The sequence below is a fragment of the Amphiprion ocellaris genome, chromosome 19 (assembly GCF_022539595.1).
Source record: "Amphiprion ocellaris isolate individual 3 ecotype Okinawa chromosome 19, ASM2253959v1, whole genome shotgun sequence".
NCBI lineage: Eukaryota > Metazoa > Chordata > Actinopteri > Pomacentridae > Amphiprion > Amphiprion ocellaris.
Window position 1 is genome coordinate 9,375,977 of NC_072784.1, and position 21,284 is coordinate 9,397,260.

Sequence of the window (21,284 nt, forward strand, 5' to 3'; positions counted from 1 at the left end):
ATGGATCCAGACTATAAGCCGCATCACTGCCAAAATCTAATGAGGTGGTCCTTGTGTCATTTCTGACCTTCCCTGAAAATTTCATCCAAATTCGTTGGTCTGTTTTTGAGTAATGTTGCTCACAGAGGGAATAACAGACGGACAGACAAACGTATGCCGATCGTCATATAACTTTACCGCGTTCCTTGGCAGAGTAATGAATGAATGAATGAATGAATGAATGAATGAATGAATGAAGGAGGAGGAGCAGGTGAGTGAACGTAATGCGATGACCAGGTGAGTTACCTGTTGACTGTCGGGGGAGAGTCTTCTGTTGGACACCTCGGTGACGTCAGAGAAGTTCCTGCGGTGGCTCAGAGTGAATGTCTGAAACAAAACGTTCTCGGTCAGTTTCAACAGACAGAAGGTTCATATGCAGGACCACAGTGAGTCTGTTGGACATAACAGTTCCCTTTAGAACGAGAAGACAAAAAACTGTAAAAAAAAAGATGATAAACTAAATGACTGAATGTCTGCTTATCCACAGACGCTGCAGTTTACAGATGTTCCCTGAACGCCTGACAGGAGTTGCGGGAACATCTGGAATCAGCAGATGTTCATCCAGGGAGAAGTTGTGGTTCGGTTTAACCCATATTTAACCTCGAGGAGATGTTCTGGGCTCAGCTGCAGATTATTTTAATTCAGTTTGTTTCAATGTGAAAATCATGGAATTATCCTGATCAATAGAAATGATTTGTGACGTACGTCTTCGGCCACACTGTGTCTCCAGTTCCTGATCTGTAGCGCCGGACCCTCCTCAGAAACTCCATTTCCCATCATCCTCTGGGGCAAATGCAGCGGCTGCAACATGAAATCGACCAATGATAAATAAGATAAGATAAGATAAGATAAGATAAGATTTATTGATTTATTGATCACCTCCTGCTGCCTCCACTGGGCGCTGATCGGGTCCTTTGGGTCCAGCTGCGCTCTTGGTATCACACCTACATGCTGCTGAGGATTCTGGGAAAAGAATCAGGCACAACCAGTCATCGACCCATTTCTGATCAGCGTTTTAACTACTTTTGAGCACTTTTATCACGATTTCAGCATTTTTCTGACCTGGGTTTAGCCTGATTCTGACCTGGTTTTGGATAGTCTCTGACATGATTTTGGCCTGGTTTTAGCCTGGTTCTAGGCTGGTTCTGGTCTGGTTTTAGCCTGGTTTTGGATAGTGTCTGACCTGGTTTCAGCCTGGTTCTAACCTGGTTCTGGTCTGGTCTTTGACCTTATTCCTGCCTGGTCCGTACCAGCTTTGGTCCAGCTGTGATAGTTCTGGACAGACTTTAGGTGTTGTTGGGATCAAACTGTGAAAACATGAACTCGTACCGGAGTGAACACGTTGTTGTCATTCTCTACTGGATAATCTTCTTCAGGCAGCGGAGGCTTGAAGGAACCAAAGAACCACAAGAACAGAGTCAAGAACGAACATTCAGCAGGTTTGATTCAATAAAACTACCTGAAATAATCCTCAACCTGAAACCACAACTGACCGGCCCGATGTCCCGGCTGGATCCAGGAGGGGAGGAGGGGGACTCCGGTAAAGACCAGGATGTGACTCGTGTCTCGTGGTTGTAGTAGTAGAACCTCCCCGAGACCTCGTCCACCAGCTGCTCCCACACACAGGAACCCTGACGAGGCATTTTAAACTGCTGAGAAGAGGTGCTTTTATCTGCTGTCAGAGGTGTTTTAATATGCTGTGAGGAGACATTTTAAACTGCTGAGGAGGTGGTTTTATCTGCTGTGAGGACGCATTTTTATCCAGTGTCAGAGGCCTTTTAAACTGCTGTGATGAAGTGTTTTTACCCAGTAGGTAAAATGCCTCTGACTGGGTAAAAGCACCTCTCAGCAGTTTTTACCGAGTCAGAGGCATTTTACCTACTGTCAAAAGCATTTTTACCCACTGTCAGAGGTGTTTTTACCCACTGTCAGAGGTGTTTTTACCCACTGTCAGAGGTGTTTTTACCCACTGTCAGAGGTGTTTTTATCCACTGTCAGAGGTGTTTTTATCCACTGTCAGAGGTGTGTTAAAGTGCCATGAAGAGGCATTTTAAACTGCAGAAAGAAGGTGTTTCCAAACTGCTCTGAGGCATTCTACTCACTGTCAGAGGCATTTTACAAATTAAGAAGCGTTTTACCCACTGTAAGAGGTGATTCATCCACTTTCAGAGGCATTTTTACCCATTAGGAGGTGTTTTTACCTACTGTCAGAGGTGCTTCAAGCTGCTGTGAGGAGACATTTTAAACTGCTGTGAAGAAGCGTTTTTATCCACTGTCAGAGGTGTGTCAAACTGCCATTAGGAGGTGTTATAAACTGCTGTGAGGTGATTTTATCCAGTTTCAGAGGTGTTTTCATCCACCGTCAGAAGTGTTTCTTACCTGGGAGGAGGCGGGGGACAGCAGAGGGGAGCCCAGCGGCCCTCTGGTCTGGTTCTGTTCTGGGGTTCTGTGTGGGTCGGACCAGGTGGTCTGTCTGGTTAGTGGATGGTAGTAGAACACCTTCCCACTGTCCTGGTCAGTGTGGACCTGAAGAACCGGGTCAGAACTTTACCAATCAACACTTTCAGGTGTTATTTTAGAAGAATTCTGAGAAACAAGTCTAATGTTAAACTATTTCTGAGAATAAAAGAAGTCAGATTTCACATAACCTTTTTAAAAATCAGCTGTTCAGGTTAGTTAAAATCTAAAATAACTTTCAATACTTAGTACTTATATTTAGTAAAGATACTTAGATTTATATATTTACATATATTTAATGTAAGATTTGACTTTTTCTTACATTGTTATTGAGTTTTTTGTTGTTTCTTAAGATTTAAAATAAAACAAAACTGAGAAACTGATTTTAAGCAGCTGAGTTCTGCCACGATGTGAATTTAATCTTGCATCATTTTAATCTTGAGTGTAATAAAGTTTTCTGTCAGTTTTAGTTTCAGACATCAGTTTTAGCAGCGAAGCGTTTCCTGTTTCTCAGTGACAACAAACTGATCATCTGATGGAACAAACCTGCTCCGGTTTCAGCTGATCAAACTTTAATTAGCTGCAGAGAAACCAGCGAGTCACACTGAAAAACCTTTTCACACGACACCTGAACCACAGAAACACAAAACTACGCCTTTATACATAAAGATTAAAGGGAAAGTGTGGAAACATTTGTGATTCAGAGCAGTTTGGCTTCAGTTTCACTTCAGCTTCCTTCAGTCTTTAAATTTCATTTATATAAATGTACCGCAGTAATTTCACAGTAAAAAGTTGTTCTGTTGGAAAAAAGGTGAAAATCTATCAAATATTGTAACTTTATAAACAGCAAATATCTGTAAAATAATATTTTGTAACTAATTAAATACAGTAAAATTGTGTAATTTGTTGTAATTTAACATAATACTGTTTTTAAATTGATGTGATTTTACTCGATATTGTCTGTAATATTATCTGTGAAATTCTCTAAGTCCTAAAATGTAATTTTCTACCTTTATTTGGTTTTTATCTTCAGCTTCTCTCAGTTATTCAGTTTCTTCTGTTTACTGCAGAACCACCTGATTCTTCATCTACAGTAACTTTATTAATGATCAAATGGGATGTATCATAGTCTGAACGGGTGAGCTTACCTGCCATCCGTCCTGTGGGCTGATGGGGGAGGCGGGGCTTAACATCCCGGAGGAGGAGCCTGACGTGGAGGATGTGTGGCCTGCAGGTGGGGCGGGGTCAGAGGGAGGAGGGGAGGGCAGGGCAGGGCCAGGAACAGACAGGTGAAGCGTTTTCTTCAGGGGGGAGACGTTGGCGTAGATGGGTGAGGTGACGACCTGCAGGGAGAGAGAGTCTTAAAGGGACGGTACCTGGACACTTTAATCCAGCAGAGATTATTCACAGCTTCACAAACACGTTTTCATTTATCTGTTAATTATTTACCTGTGAAGATGTTATTGATCAGCTCAGAAAGTTATTTAATATTTTTGCTGCTTAAGTTTCGGATCAGTTTTCATTTTCACTCGCTGTTTTTCAGTCGCTGCCGTTTTCAGATGCTGTTTTTTGCTAACTGTTCTGTACTTACCCTTTTTCCCTTTTTTCAGTCATATTTTTCTTGTTTACTAGCACTTGTTTTTCATCTGTTGTTTATTGCTTATTTTACACTTGCTGCTTTTGACTCACTGTGTACTTGTGTTTTCGAGTGTGTTTTTGATAATTTTTTGTCTCATTTTGAACATTTTTAATTTATTTTTTGGTCATTTTGTGTCTTATTTTGGACATTTTTAATGTGTTTTGGATCATTTTTCCTCATATTGTGGACATTTTGCATTGATTTAGACATTTGAAGTGCCTTTTTGCTCTCTTTTCATTATATTTAGGATATTTTGCATTTGTTTTTGGTCATTTTGGTTTTTATTTTTGACAATAAAGTGTCCTTTTGGTCTTTTTTAATTCTTATTTTGAACTTTTGGCATGTATTTTGGTCACTTTGTTATGCTGTTTTTCAGTTGCTACTTTTCACTCACTGTTTTTTTACGTACTGTTCTTCAGAGTGTTTTTCACTTGCTGTTTTTTTGCTCATTTTAACTTGCTGTTTTTGACTCAGCATTTACTGGTGTTTTCATTATTTGTTTTATAGCAGCAGTTTCACCAGCTGCTGTTCCCTCACAGTTTTTTTTTTTTTAAAAGGTTTGTCACTTGTTTTTGACTCACTGTTTGCTTTTGTTTGTTACTCTTTGTCTCTCTGTTTTCAGTGTTTTCAATCACTGTTTGGTTTGTTTGGACATTTTGCATTGAGTACGACATCATCGGTGATCAGAAACGATGACGACATGTCAGCAGGAAATATCTGATAATAACAGCTGATTATTGATTATTGATCGTCGACCACAGTGAGTCACATGCTGGTCTGCTGCTGCAGAGTTTCAGCTTCACCAACGACTAAATCTGATTTTGTCGACTGCAGCAGGAAGAAACTCCACCCGGGTTCTGTAAACACACACACACATTGTAAACACACACACACACACACACACACACACTCAGACCTTCGTGTTTCTTTCTTGTTTTACTCGAACGATGCGTAAAATCAAACTCATTGATAAAACGAAAATTATTATTCTCGTCATCATCATTTTTGTTTAATCAGATAATTACTTTGGGCGGAAAAATGGAAGAAAATTGCAGAAAATAGTGAAAGTTGTGATTCTAACTTCAGATTAAAGTCATCAGGTGGTTTCATCTTCAATAACAGTTAAATATATTTTACTTTAATATGCAACTGAGTAACTGAACCTGTCAACTGAGCTGCAGAACATTTATTTATTATTATTTTAATATTATTACATCAGACCTGAAACCTGCAGCAGCTCGACTGGATCAGCTGACTTTAGCAGCTCTGAAACACGAAACCTGAAGCTGGAAACAGAAACGACAGCTCAAGCTTTAATTCAGGATGAACTTACCCATAATGCATCTGTTTCAGTGCTGCTGAGCGTCTTGTTCTGTTTAAATTCTGTCTTGTTCTATCCGTCTGGGACTGAAGTTTATCATGACTGACTGCAGGGCTGCTCTGTAGCTCCGCCCACTGATGCAGAAGGACAGGCCTATTGCATCATAGCTCCGCCCCTTAATGTATAGCCCTGCCCCTAGTGGACCCTGGTCTGTTCGATGCTGCAGCTCTACAGGTTTTTAAGGGAATCCTGGATACTTTTAAGGACTCATTAAACCTCCAACTGAAAACTCTCTCAAGGACCCCTTACAATTATCTGACTGACTCCTGGAACCTTTCTGTAAACACAGTAGATCAGTATCAGTGTGATCAGTCTGCAGGGAGGAAACACTTAGAGTCTGCACACACACACACACACACACACACACACACACACACTTTGACAACATGCAGAAAACACAGGTTTCCCAGAAATGATGCTGCCACCTGCTGGTCACTGCAGGAACAACTGGAAGAGTCTAAATCTGTTGTTTCCGTAAATGAGCTTATTTTCCACTAACAGTTAAAAAAGTTTCATGTCGGATTACTGCAAAAATGTCAGTAAGCAGTGACTGAAAAGGACAGGTGACAGCAATCCTAGAAAGTGACCAAAAACAGTGAACAAATTCAGATACAGCAGCCAATCAGGAGAGAGGAGGCTTCACTAGCCAAACAGGGGTCACCGTTAAAACTGACCTCTGAGGTTGAATCAGTGTTGCCAACGTGGCGACTTTCTCGCTAAATCTGGCGACTTTCCAAATCCTCCTGTCCACTTTTTTTTGTCAAAAGCGACTAGCGACAAATCTAGCAACTTTTTCTGGCATTTTGGAGACTGACATGAAAGCTCGGATCGTTCTGCAGTTACTGTCCTCAATGAGCAGCAGGTGGCGCTGTCAGATCCTCCCCTTCACAAAGCACAGCCGGTCAGTCTAGTAACCTGCAGCATCCCACTGTCTGATTAGACGAGACCCACATCACTCTGTGGCCAGACAGCACTCCAATCACTCCATTTAGCCTCTCGTTCAAAGACATATTTTGGGTGTTTTACAAACTTTTTGTCTCTCCCACAACGTTATTATTTTCTCTTACAATGTTGATTACAACTACATGCAAACGAAAAATTATGCAAACTAGGTGATGACGTCATTTAATGACTTCGAGCGACCTTTGGGACAGCCAATAGCTATTTTTCTTACTGAAGAGTTGGCAACACTGGTTTGAACCACATGAGGACAGTAAAGTAACTGAACAGTTTCAGTTTTTTCTCTGCAGAAGAGACTCGTAATGAATCCAGTCCAATGAGACAACAGCAGAACCAATCAGATGATCAGACAGACATAATCAAACCCGCAGCCAATCAAAACAGTAAACAGTCACCAAAAACAAAGTGAACAATGACTGTTAGTGGTGTGCGATACCGCAAGATTTGGTATTGATCCGATATCAAGTAAATACAGGGCCAGTATTGCAGATATCGATACTGATAGCACTGGTGTGACAGATATTTTCAGTTCGTCGCTCCTATCTGGTTAGATGCGAAACACTTCAATAGCTGAACATTCGCTTATCGACAGACTCTACATCAACCGATGTTGCCTAAATGCCTCACAGTGCAGACTAATGCTGCTCAGTGGCTGCGGTACTCAGAAAGGTGTGTGAGCAAATATCACTTTGAAAAGAGTGAGAAAGTATCCTGATTTCAGCTCTGACAGACAGTCAGGTCGCCTCTTTGATGAAACCGCAGCAGTTCAGATATACAGGACAGAAACTGAGACTAAACTATCGATCTCATTACACTGGTATCGTTCAATATCAGTACTGATGCTAGTATCGATATTGTTGATATTTGGATCAATACACCGACCACTAACAACTGTAGCCGACAGTAAATACAAGCTGAAAATGACAGACGGTGACTAAAAATATAAGTAAAATGCAAGGAAGAATGTAAAAACAGCAACTGAAGACAAAGAAAATAGTGACTGAAAAGAACTGAAAATTGTGACTAAAAATGATGAAAACAGTGACAGTAAAAGCAGCTGAAAATAAGAGAAACAACAACAGAAAGTGTCAGTAAACAACAACTGAAACTGACAATAAATTGTGCCTGAAAATGACAGTAAACACCGACTAAAAACAATTACAAACAGCAAATGAAAACAACAGAAGTCAGTGACTGAAGACAACAACAAACAAAGACTGAAAACTACAGAAAACAGTGAATTAAAAAGTCGGTAAACACAGCTGAAGTGTCAGTTTTAGTCTGAGGGAATAAACAGCAGTTAAAAACAAAGAGATTAATTAAAAAATTTAGACTGTAAGAACTAAAAATAATACTCTGAGCTGCAGAAATCAAATCTGAACAGCTTCAAGAATTAAAAACTGTCTTTTGAGTTGTGAGAAAACCTCAGATCTGACCGTTTTTAACAGCATTTTTTAGAACTTCAGTGCAAATCTGTGTTCTTACAGTTTAAAAAGAACTGAGACTTTGTAGTTTTTCTTGTCTGACTTTTTTTTATTTACACCAAAATCCAACAAACTGCTGAATGCTGAGAGTCAAACCTGAACACACCTGACAGGTAAGAACCAGTCGGACCAGTTTAACAATCTCTCCCTTTCTCTCTCTGGCTGGTTGCCCTGGCGACCGTCTGACCTGCAGGCGTCGCTGCAGCGCCTCGTCATCTCACAGTTTCCTGTTTCCTGTCCGACCCCGAACATATCCTGCTGCGACCTCATCACATCCTGCTGTGACATCACATCCTGCTGTGACATCACCACACAGACCCCCAGCTGCCCTGTTACGTTTTTTTTCCCTCCTTTTGTTAATGGTGTTCTAGTTGTTGCAGTTTTACTTCAATGTATTTATTTTCTGTATTTTTAGGGCTCAAATTTTTGTTTCTTTTCTTTAGTTTTGCATTTATTTAAAATATGTTGTCTTGTTTCTGTGTTAACATCTTGCTTAATTAAAGTTTGTGATTTTAACTCTTGACTTTTAAATATCTGGATAATTCTAGCTCTGAGGAAGGTTCTGGACTGACAGGATTCTCACCTGTGTGGGGGGCGGGGCCGGTGTAGATGGAGGCGGAGCTCCGGGACTCTCTTGTCCTCCAATTAGAGCGTCCAGGTCCAGGTTCAGGTCCTGGATGGACTCGTAGATGTGGTTGTGATTGTCCTCGGTGCCGTCCTCGCTGCTCGTCTCTTCCTCCGCCACCTCCTCCTCCATCGCAGACTCCTGGTCGTCATGGCGACCTGCAGGCTCCGTGTTGTTGAGGGGGGGGACCACCGGCGTCTCTACTGGGATTGGCAGGTTCTGGCGTGGCGGCGTGGAGACCGGATCAGCCGGGCTGAAGGTGGGAACTCGAGATTTCCCAGAATCCACCGGGTCGTCCAGGTGGGCTGTCTTTTTTCCATCGGACGTGTTTGTAGTCTCTCCGGGTGCTGTGGCGCCGGTGTCTGCAGCAGCGGGGGGACTGCTGGGACGCCACGGCGCCGGGTCGTGGAAGTCCAGCAGCACGCCAAACGTGGACATGCGGTTCTCGTTCTTATGGGGCCTGGAGGCGGCGTCCGGTCGCAGCCGAATGGTCACCTCATCCCCCGCTTTGGTCCTGCTGCCACCAGACTCCTCCAGAGGCTTCGGGACAGGGACCGGAACTGGGACCGGAGCCGCTACAGGCAGCAGCACTGGCTCTGGACTGGGTGGGTCGGCGAAGTCCAGCGGCGAGGGGAAGTCCGGTGGAAGCTCCTTGACGTACTTGGCGGGGATGTAGAAGGGCTTGGAGACGGCGTCCTTCCGGACCTGCCACCAGTGGGCGTTGGTCTTCGCCAGCAGAACGTAGCGCTCATTGGGTTTGATGGACACCAGCTCTCCGTCACGACCCTCATACTCGTACTCAAACTCCACCAGCACCAGGCCCAGACCTGCAGCACCGGGTCAAGGACAAACAGCGTCCAGACCGGGTCAGAGGGAAGAACAGTGGACAGGAAGTCAGGGACAGACGCTTATGTTAATACTGTTGCTAACAGCAGGTAAAGAACTGACCTTTGTTGAGCAGCGACGAGGTGGCGGCCATGTTGGCTCCTCGGGCCCCGCCCCCTCAGGTAGACGGCTGTGAAGGTCAAAGGTCACAGCTGATGGTCAGCCTCCTGAAAAAGACACGAGATGAAGCAGGTTCACCAGATCCAGACTTTCTCTGTTAGCAGTTCATCTAGACCATTTGTGTACAAGTTCAGACATCCCATGTGACGCTACTCAGCCAATGAAGATTCTGCATTGTAGCCGCTAAGTTAAGCAAGCTCAGCATTCAGAAAACAGTTGAGAGGCCAGGGACAGACGAGAGGAGGAAAGACACATAACGCGACACCAAGAAGAAAGTAGCCCTGCACATGCTGACTATGTTCGGCTAAACATGCAGCTGTGAGGCAGCTGTCTCAACTATGAACATAATCAAAACTAAATATCGTACCAGACTGACAAATGAGCTCTAGATGTGTTTGAGAACGACCCTGACACCATTCAGGCCACGATTCAAAATACTGTCTGGATAAGCTAAAGCTCAGTTGTCCCATTAAGCAGCAGAGATATGAGGGGAGTGATACAAGACAGGAAAAAAATGTTAAAGTGTTCAATTGTTTACATTTTTTCAGATTTAGGTATTGTTAGAGATGTTTATAAGTTGGTTCAGGTTGTTCAGTTATTATTTTTTCAAGTTTTGCACTTTATATTAAGATGTACAGTTATTTCAAAAGTTATTTATTAATTAATGCTGTCAAAATGTTTTTTGAACCGTACTGAATTTATTTGATTTGATGGTCAGTTATTGATTACATGCAGACGCTAATTAAACTACTAGGTTTACTAATTGAATTTCCCTTCGGGGATTAATAAAGTTCTTGTATAGGTTACATCAACATATATTGCACTAATTCAGGTTAGACATTATGATGATCTGGATCTTTGCTTTAATACGTTTTGTCTGACTGGACCTCTTTGAATTTTAGTTGAATGCTCTGCTCTACTGGATTGCAATTTTTTTTCCAACTTGTCAGGTCTCTAAAGATGTTTTTGAATTTTTGTTCTGAAAATCCGACCATTCTGTCAGTTTTTGTCCTTGCATTCAAAAATTAGTGCTTGATTCAGTCAACTGATAATGTTGTGGGCCAGTCTGGGCCAAAAATGCCACGGCTCGATTTTTGTCCCAGTCCATTCCTGCATGTGACTCTTCTGCAGTAAACGGACCAATCATGTTCCTCCTTCAGTCAACAGGTTGTTTTAATGGAGAACATTGAGGAACACAAAAATATATGATGGCAAAAAGCTGCTGCTGTAAATAATGCAGGACAAGAATGCTGGTAGAGAACTGTTAATCATTTGTTAATACATTTAGTTTACTGATCGATGCAGCTGATTATTCCGAATGTGATCAACAGAATAATCAGTTTTCTGATCAGTGTTCTACAGATGAATGTGTTTTCTGCATCATCGGCTGGAGAAACTGAATCATCTGATCAGCAGCGAATTAACCCTCCTGTTGTCCTCATTTGCGGCACCAAAAAATATTGTTCCCTTGTCTGAAAAAAAATCCAAATATTCAGCAAAAAATCCCCCAAATTTATAAAAATTTGCAAAATCTTCAGGAAGAAAATACCTTAAAAGTTTCCCCTAAAAGTTTTATTTAAAAAAGAAAATCCCCAAATTTGGCAAGAAATAATTTTTTTTTAAAAATTCCAAAAAAATCCTAAAAATATCTAAAGTGATTCCATATATATCAGTAAAACTTCTAATATTTTCTTTAAAAACATTCAGGAAAATTTTTTTTGAACATTTCTTTTTTCCACCAAAAAAATGTTCAAAAATTTCCCAAAAATGTTGAAAATGTGGAAGTTTTCAGTGTGTAAATATATATTTTTTCCACATTTTCAGACTTTAAAACGGGTCAATTTGACCTTCAGGACGACACGAGGGTTAAATGTTTTCTCTCTGTGTGTTTCTCTGTTTTCCAGCAGCAGCAGAGGAACGACAGCGATGAGCTGCTTCTTGTCGGAGCACGTCGAGCTACAGAAACGTGTGAAGTCCTGCAGCTGCTGCATCCAGCTGTTACCTGTTCAACCCCTGCAGCTGAGATTAAGGTTCAGGTTCATGTGAAGCTTTCATTCATTTACTGATGCAAACTTCCACCAAACAGCAGCACACAGACTTAACGTCTAAAAACCGACAGGATAAATGAATGCAACAGTTGCACTGATGCTTTTGAGTTCAGGTACATTCTAATGAAATTCTGTTCAACCACTAAAAGGAATCAGCGTTTCCTCTTCAAACACAACTTTAGTTTATTTAATGATCAGCAGCAGAAACATAAGTTTTTAAGTTGGCAGGGATTTTTCTTAAAATTTAATTGATTTAATTAGATTTTATTTAGTAGTTTTGGATTTTTTCATGTTTTTGTTCATGTAGCAGCTTTTAAGAAATTATTTAATTCAACAATACAACTGTTGGTAACTTTATGTGACTCAACACTCAATAGTTAAATCCTGAAATCAACAAATTTTAAGGTTTTAATTTCTCACAATATTAAGTTGATGTAAAATTTTTTAAACTTTAAGGTTTATTTACATCAATGAATTTAATAAAGTGCTGATAACAAATTGAACATGAATCTACAGTCTCAGTGAACAATCCTGAAGCTCCGCCTCTCTACCTGGGTGGGCGGAGCCTGTGGTTTGGAGTGAAGCCTGCAGGCTGGGACTTGTGGTTGAACACGTTTCACATAAAAGTTCGGGCAGCTTTGGATTCAGAGCTTCAGCAGGAGATGTTTGCTTTGATGAACAGGTGAGTCCGGCCAATAGAAATGCGGAATGTTTGAGAGTTTGAAGAGCTGACAGATGTCTCTCTGCTTAATGTTCCTTCAGTTTGTCCTTAAACACCAGCTTTCTCTAAGTTCACACTTTTTATTTCTTGCAACTGATTATTTGAGAAGTTAATCTTCAGAGAAAATCTGTCCTAAATGAATGAAAACAAAAACCTGCACTTTAAATTTTGCTGAACCAGCTGATGCTTCATGGTCAGCAGCTGTGAAGACACATTTGTTCCCTGAGTTTGTTCTTTTTAATGGGATCTTGTGTGTTTTTGAAAACAACAATCACAGACACTTTATTGTTAAAATGGATATTAACAATTTGTGTCTGTAATTCAATTCTACTGGCCGTCTTCTGACATTTCACACAAACAGAAGTAACATCAGATGTTCTGACAGTGAAGATATTCGGTGCTTTCAGGCTGACGGATTTATGCGACTTTACAGGAAGTTTACTGTCCATTTAAGACTTTAAAGTGGAGCAAGCAGATAATGAAACTTTACAATGTGAATAAAGTGCAGATTAAACACCATCAGCTGCTTTTACACTAAAAATAAACCACAGAGTGCTTAGCTTCTCTCCTGTTCTCTGTGCACATTAAACTACATTTTATTACAGCTGAACTACAATAAAGCTGTTATTTCCAGATGCCCCCGCTGTCAGGCAGCAGAACGTGGATGAAACAGTGAAACTAATCCAGATGACATATTAACCAGCAGGAAAAAAGATGGATGCAGCCGCCAGGGCTGAAAAGTGAAGCTTCAAACAGCCAACAGGAGGTGGCGAGTTCAATAAACAGTCCAACGCCAGTATAAACCAATCTAAACCAGTTTAATTCCATCTGTAACCAGTCTAAACCAGTCTAAAACCAATTTAATCCAGTCTGTAACCAGTCTGAATCAGTTTAATCCAGTCCAAAAAGTCAAAATCAGATTAATCTAGTCTGTAAGAGTCTAAACCAGTTTAATTCAGTCTGTAACCAGTCTAAGCCAGTCTGAAACCAATTTAATCCAGTTTGTAACCAGTCTAAATCAGTTTACTTCAGTCTGTTACCAGTCTAAACCAGTTTGAAACCAGTTTAATCCAGTCTGCAACCAGTCTAAATTAGTTCAATCCAGTCTGTAACCAGTCTAAATCAGTTTAATCCAATCTGAAACCAGTCTAAATCAGTTTAATCCAGTCTGAAACCAGTCTAAACCAGTTGAATCCAGTCTGTAACCAGTTTAAAACTAATCTGAAACCCATCTAAACCAGTCTGAAACCAGTACTAACCTGACTGAATCCGATCTGAAACCAGTCTAAACCAATCTAGAGCCAATCTGAAACCAGTCTAAACCAGTCTGGAAACAATCTGAAGCCAATTTGAAACCAGTCTAAACCAATCTAAACCATTCTAAACTAGTGTGTCATTCTTTTTGTGTAACTGGTGGTTCAGTGGCTGATTCCAACCTGATGAAAGCTAAAGCTACCTGGCTGCCTCTGAGCCAGGCAGGAACAATGGCAGGAGCTGCTCTGTGTTTATGAAGGGAAGTTCTGCTCTTCCTGCCGCACAGGACCCGCCCACTCTGCTGCTCAGGCCCCACCCACGCTGACATCACACAGCGCTGTGTTTCCTGTCTTTGTGCAGGAACAATAGTCAGAGTGCAACCGGCATCCAGAGAGCCGAGTGTTCACATCTGACCAGCGACTGTTTCTGATAACTGATCAATAACTGATCATCACGTGAGCTGCTGTAGTCAAACGTTAGTTGTCTGAGTGGGAAACATCACTGGATACAAACATATTAATCAATGGACCCTCGTAGTCCTACAACCTTTGAAAAGTTACAACATTTATCAGCTAGAAGCTGTAAAAACAGATAAAAATAATCAGATTTTCCACTTTCTGACTGTCCTCAAAAGTATCATTTAGTTCCAGCAAGAAAACTGATCAAGTCTGAGCTTAAAAAAATAATCGAAATAATTTTATTCTTCATGTCTCATTGTAAAACTCTCCAAAAATAAAGAGTTTGAAACTAATCCAGCAAAACCAAAACTTTCTTCCTTCTGGTTCTGATTCTCCAGGACTGACTCAGCTGAGGTCAACATGGAAACATTCAGAGGTTCAGGATAATCCTCAGTTAGCATACTGAACAGCTAATGTGGCTACTATTAGCATTAACCACAACAATAGGACAATAATGTGTTAGCATGTTGTAGGATAATATGGCTAATATTAGTATTAGCTACAACAGTAGGACAATAATTAGTGATAGCATGTTGTAGAATAATATGGTTAACATTAACATTGGCTACAGCAAAAGGACAATAATTAGTGATAGCATGTTGTAGAATAATATGGCTAACATTAGCATTAGCTACAACAATAGGACAATAATTAGTGATAGCATGTTGTAGAATAATATGGTTAACATTAGCATTAGCTACAACAATAGGACAATAATTAGTGATAGGATGTTGTAGAATAATATGGCTAACATTATCATTAGCTACAACCACAGGACAATAATTAGTGATACCATGTTGTAGATAATATGGCTAACATTAGCATTAGCTACAACAATAGGACAATAATTAGTGATAGCATGTTACAGGATAATATGGCTAACATTATCATTAGCTACAACCACAGGACAATAATTAGTGATACCATGTTGTAGATAATATGGCTAACATTAGCATTAGCTACAACAATAGGACAATAATTAGTGATAGCATGTTACAGGATAATATGGCTAACATTAGCTTTCATGGCCAGATCTCTGTGGAAACTTTAATTTAACCCAGTAAACCATAATTGGGTGGGTTACTGTATTTTCATGTTTCCATCTGGTAACTTCTCTCCTGCTCTCTGTGCTCAATAAAATGCATTTATTACAGCTGAACTACAACACAACTGATCATATTTCCAGATGTTTCTCTTCAGAATGAAGCAGTGAAACTCATCCAGACAACATGCTAACCAGCAGTAGCTTCATTAAAATACAGATTTTATAACGTCGTCTGACAACAAACACAGCAGCTAAAAATGACAGCTGAGAATTCACATAGATTTACTATGAAATGATCCTTGGAGAGAAAGTTAGAAATAGAAAGTCTCATTCATCTATTAATAACAGACACAGAGAGCCTTTTTCCTGAAGGGGGGCGGGGCCAGCAGCAGCTCATTTAGCACTACAGACACCGTAACAGACACTGTAACTGTTAAGAATAAAGCCAGAATTATACAGTCTTGGAGGAATCAATCATCTCTGAAACATTCTGAGATTTTAATCTAATGGAAACTGGAACTTTGAAGCTTTAAATGTAAAAACACAGATTGGCTCAAACACACCTGAGGCTCACCTGAACCAGGTGAGAGAGACTTTGCTGGAATGCAGCCACCCCTCCCCCCTCTGTTTGCTCTGAACCACACCCACCTGCTGGTATGTAACACACACACACACACACACACACACACACACACACACACACACACACACACACACACACACACTGAACCACAGCACTGAGAAAACAAACTGAGCTGTCAATCATCAAACTGAGGTCAAGGTTTTGTGGCAGCAGACGTCGACCAGTCAGAGCTCACCAGGAACACATGTGACATCATAAAGCCAGCAGCCAATAAGAGCTGGGTCTGCGCAGTAAATTGAACCTTTACCCTGTGTGTGTGTTTTTGTATGTTTTTGTGGGTGTGGTCACAGACACAGAAATAGCTGGGTCATAAATCCGTCACTTGGCTCCGCCCCCAGGAGGCTGCAGGAATGTACAGAGAGAATCTGCACACGCTCGGTTCAGACGACGTCAGTGACACACAAACAGCGCTGCTCTCTGATTGGCTGACAGCGCTCAATGGCTGCAGGTTTCTACAGCAACAGGACTGATGTTTAATGCTCTGCTAGCTGTTAGCTCACTCATTAAAACCCTTACAGCGCCTTTAAAGACCTCTGCAGCCTTTGCAAGGACCTCTACATTGTCCCAGTGGACCCTTAAATCTGCTTAATTACGCTGTGACCCTCTTCAAGGATCTCTTCAAGGCCCATCTCAACGTTCTCAAGGATGAAGAACGCCTGCTCAGCCACCATTACAACCTTCTCCAGGACCTTGAAACCTAATAAAGGACTGTAAGGACCTCAAGGACCTATTAGACCTCAGCCACCTCACAAATGACAGGAACCAACAAAACAACAACATTTCAAGGGCCATTAAACCTGATACAGATTCTCAAGGACTATTAAGGCATCATCCAGAACCACCTCTTTAAGGACTCTTAAACCTGGTCAAGGACCTCATAGACCTCAAGGACATCTACAAATTTGGACCTGGAAGACCTGCTTAGTTTTCTCCATAACCTAGATATGACATCCTAAAAGACCACAACCATCTTCTCCAGGACCCTAAACCTGGTCAAGGACCACAATGGCCTCAGGTACTACAAGGACCTGCCTCCTCAAAGACCTGTCCAACTTTGTAAAGGACTTCCAAAATCTCTGAAAGGACCACTACAGCTTTCTCAATGACAAATAATTTCTGACAAAGGACCTCAAGGACCTCACTGATTACCTTTGCAGCTATCTCAAAGACTACAGGAACCTCCTGAAGAATAAAAACCACCACCTCAAGGATCCTTAAAGCCTGATCAAGGACCTCACAGATCTTGAAAACCTCAACAGGTACATCTGCAATCTCCCCAAGGACTTTGAGAACTTCCTGAAGAACCTCCACAACTTGTTCAAGGATTTCTAGACTGCCATCAAGGATCTCCATAATGTCCTCCAGGGCCTCATAGCTAATGAAGGACCTCAAAGACCTCAGTGACCTCTAACCATCATCCATTACCCTTACTAGCACCTAAAGCAGAACAGGAACATCATGAAGAACCACTACAACCTTGTCAAGGACTTATACAACTTTGTCAAGGACCCCTGAACCTGGTGAAAGAACCTCAAGGACCTCTATCTGTTATCCATTACCTTTACTAGCACCTAAAGCAGAACAGTAACATCATGAAGAACCACTACAGCCTCATCAGGGACTTGTATGATTTAGTCAATGACCCCTGAACTTGATGCAGGACCTCAAGGACCTCAAGAACTTCATCCACTACCATTCCCACGAGCTCGCTGATCACAGGAACCTCCGGAAGACCAAAACAACCTTCTAAAATGTGATCAAGGATCTTCAAGCCCTCATTCCGTAGCTTCACCTCCTTGTGCTAAGCTCACAATAACATCCTCCCTCTCGGGCCTCTTTCACAATAAAATTTTTCTCTCGTAATTTGTTTGTATTTTTGTGACCTAATTTCAGATATTTAAACACTAATAGAAACATACAAATATCTTCGTCACCCCAAAATTCTGGAGCTTTGATGCAGATTATGGAACCTGTGCTGCTTTTTAACACATTTTTACAGTTTTCAGAACATTAATTCACGTGTTTGATGATGATAATAAAATAATGCAGCTGGTCCGAACTGTCAGATTTAAATGTTCTGAGGTAGAAAATGTGGCTCCATATGTTTGCATCTTTTAACAAAGACCAGAAGATAATAAAACAGAAACTAATCAAAAATGTAAATTCAATTAGCTGAAATCTTATATTGCAGATTAATAAAGATTAACATGTAGCAAAGACGCACACAGTTCTAATATATGTTAATGGAAATCACAGTATGTATGTAAATGTCTTATTTTAAGGTGTTTATGCCTGATAATTATTTTTACTGAGAGTAGATGATATGAGATTCATGCATTCATAAGCATTGAATTCACAGTAAAAACTGACTATATATACTTATGTGTCTGTGCTTTACTTTTAATTGTATACATATCAGAAATGTTTATATTTATTCTATTAAAAATGTTCCAATATATGATTTTAATTATTAAAACACAGTAAATGTTCACCAACTTTTTGGTTTCTCAAAGGAAAATTAGTTTTAATGAAGCCAATGGATTAACTATAAAAGAACTTCAGTAAAGAGCTGACAGAAGCCAAACTGTTTTAAAATGCAGCTTTTTTTAATGTTTGTAAGATGTTTAAAATCAAAGCACTTTAATCATGTAAAATTAGTTTGCTCTGTTTAAGTTAAAATGTGTGTTAATAAAGCTGCAGGATTAAATGAAAATAAAGTCAATAAATGTTGATTAAAAAAACAAACTAGTGCTTTTTTAAGAAAAAACTAGAAGAACTAGGAAATTACGTATTTTTTCCACAAATACACGTTATCATGTGTGTCAGATAAATGTGACAGGATGTGAGACATTCACTCACATCTAAGTAAACTAAAATAAAAGTACATGTACCGCATGTTTCCTGGAGTATTTTACAAATGATTTTCAGAGTAATCTATTGCATTTTTAAAGATATATTCCATAATATATATGAATATATATCAGGTTGGACTTATCTGAGACTTTAATACATTAAACATTTGAAGTGAAGCATTTCATTTGTCATCCACATGAGTTTTTCCAGCTCAGAGCTCATGTCAGCAGATCTGAGTTTCTTCCTTCAGTTCTTTTCTTTCTTTGACTACAAATCAAATAAACAGACTTCTGATCATTTTATCACATAAAGCAAACAGAATCACCTCGATTTTTATTCTGCTTCTGTCACTAAAATACAAAAATGTGAATATTCCAGTTGTTAAAGAGTATTCTGAACTCGTGCTGCCGTCGTGTCTCCTTTCCAATTTAAACCAACAACTCTAATCTTCACAGCAAAATGAGTTTGACTTATTTTTTATTTTCTTTCTTTCTGCTTCATTTCATTCTACAAAGTAAAACATATAGAAGCTGTAAGTGGAGCCTGAAACCAGGACACAGTGTTTTTCTCTGAGTGAAACACACCCGAACACCCAAACCAGCAACACACTCACACACACAACACACACACACACACACACACACACACACACACACACACACACACACACACACACACACACACACACACACACACACACACACTGTGGCCTCCACCAAACATCTGAAAGCTAAAATTAAACTGTAATGTAGGAGGTTTTATAAACTCTCAGTGAAAACAGTTTTGTTCTTCAGATTTCTGCACTAAAAACAACACTTAAGGCGCAAAAACCAACAAAAGATTCACAGAAACCTGGATCCTGACTACAGCTGATCAATGACTGATAGACTGATCGATCAATAGACAGAGTTTGTTGAGTTTTACCTGCAGTTAAAGTCAGATCAACCATCCTGCTGCTGTTTTTTTTCTCTTCTGTTCCTGAAGGTTTCAGTCCAACCCACTCACACAGGTTCCTCTCTCTCTGTGGCTCCACCCACCGACCTGTCAGTCAACCTCCCTGTTCATTAACAGAGCAGCAGCGCCACCTGCAGGCAGCCTCCAGGCGGCACCAAACTGCAGCACTGACTAGTGCTGTGGTGCATTCAGGGACACAAGAGATTTCAGTTATTTAACGTGATGTATTTAAGGACACAAAATTTTCAGTTATTTAAAATGTGATGCATTCAGAGACACAAGAGTTTTCAGTTATTTAACGTGATGCATTCAGAGACACGAGTTTTCAGTTATTTAACTTGATGCATTCAGGGACACAATGGTTTTCAGTTATTTAACATGTGGTGCATTCAGAACACAAAGTTTTCAGTTATTTAGCATGTGATGCATTCAGGGACACAATGGTTTTCAGTTATTTAACCTGGTACTTCGAGGACACTAAGCTTTAAGTTATTTAACATGTGCTGCATTCAGGGACACAATGGTTTTCAGTTATTTAACATGTGCTGCATTCAGGGACACAATGGCTTTCAGTTATTTAACAAGTGACATATTCAGGGATTCAGATCATTTTAAAGTCTGCCTATTAGCACTGAAACCTTCTGTACAATCAGTTAAATTCAATCTATTATACAAGCTTTCTCCTAAAGTACTCGTGCAAAACCCGGTTACAGATCTTAATATAATTTGATGCTTCAGATCCACTAGCCGAACAGCTAACAAGCTACATATGGCTTCTATCGCTGTGTTGCTCAGTGCGCCGTATATTCAGCTACTCACCGCCTTTAATAATAGTAATAGTTCTTGTAATAAATGTCGTATTTTCATTATTCTGGAAGCTCTGTACCGCATTAAACAACTTTGTAGCTGTAGCAGCTAGTCAGGCGTCCTAACATAGCTCTTGTTAGCATTCATGTCCACACAGGCGTCTTTACAGATGAAGGATCGCATCGCTTCCTAAAGTCCAACACTTGATCACTTGATTACTGTATGACTCGTCAGTGTACGACTGATGATTGACAGCTGCTCATCAACAGGAATCTGCACAGACTCCGCCCCCTTATGACAAAAATGCGCAAAAATTGACTGCATCTTATTGGATGTTGGAGGCTGCCTGCTCCTGCATTTCAAACTGGACCAAGACAGCAGCTTCTTCAAAGACTTATTCTGTTCACTAAAATTTTAATCCTAATTTTAAAATTCTGGGAACCACAAGTAAACCAGTCATTTGAGAGCAAAGGGCTCTGATAGAATGATATGGTACAGGGTTATTCAAAAAGAATGAACCAGTTTCATTGTGCAATATTTTAATAAGGAAAAGCAATAGAAAACTCCAGCCTAGTCATAAGTATTCTACTCACAATCAACTTTAATTTGATGTTTAAAGTCATCGAATGACATCAAATAACAACAGTGATCAACTCAGTGGATCGTGATATGCTGATACGCGTCTGGGAGGAAATCTCTTATTGCACTGATGTTGCCTGTGCTGCAGGTGGTGGCCACATGGAGCACTTGTAGGACAGGAAATAAAAGTTGATTGTGAGTAGAATACTTATGACTTGGCTGGAGTTTTCCATTGCTTTTCCTTATTAAAATATTGTGCAATAAAATCGGTTCATTCTTTTTAAAAATCCCTGTACAATAAGGTCTTTAAGAGACGAAGGAGCTGGTCAATA

General features: G+C 40.3%; 1 protein-coding gene across 3 annotated transcripts in view; it reads right to left on the reverse strand.

Moving 5' to 3' along the window:
• LOC111583433 (rho GTPase-activating protein 27-like) overlaps nt 1-19,665 on the reverse strand; it is a 31,875-nt gene extending 12,210 nt beyond the window's left edge. For 2 of the 3 annotated variants that reach the window (XM_023292536.3, XM_023292534.3), the window contains exons 1-10: nt 19,537-19,665; nt 9,534-9,637; nt 8,544-9,412; nt 3,645-3,839; nt 2,419-2,565; nt 1,533-1,670; nt 1,369-1,425; nt 919-1,002; nt 745-840; nt 286-366 (exon numbers count right to left, since the gene is read on the reverse strand). In XM_023292536.3, coding sequence (XP_023148304.2) covers nt 286-366; nt 745-840; nt 919-1,002; nt 1,369-1,425; nt 1,533-1,670; nt 2,419-2,565; nt 3,645-3,839; nt 8,544-9,412; nt 9,534-9,564 — 1,698 coding nt within the window. In that variant the 5' untranslated portion in view covers nt 9,565-9,637; nt 19,537-19,665. The remainder of the gene's footprint in view (nt 1-285; nt 367-744; nt 841-918; nt 1,003-1,368; nt 1,426-1,532; nt 1,671-2,418; nt 2,566-3,644; nt 3,840-8,543; nt 9,413-9,533; nt 9,638-19,536) is intronic. The other variant, XM_055005134.1, reaches the window with a different exon arrangement.
• Between the last annotated feature and the right edge of the window lie 1,619 nt (nt 19,666-21,284).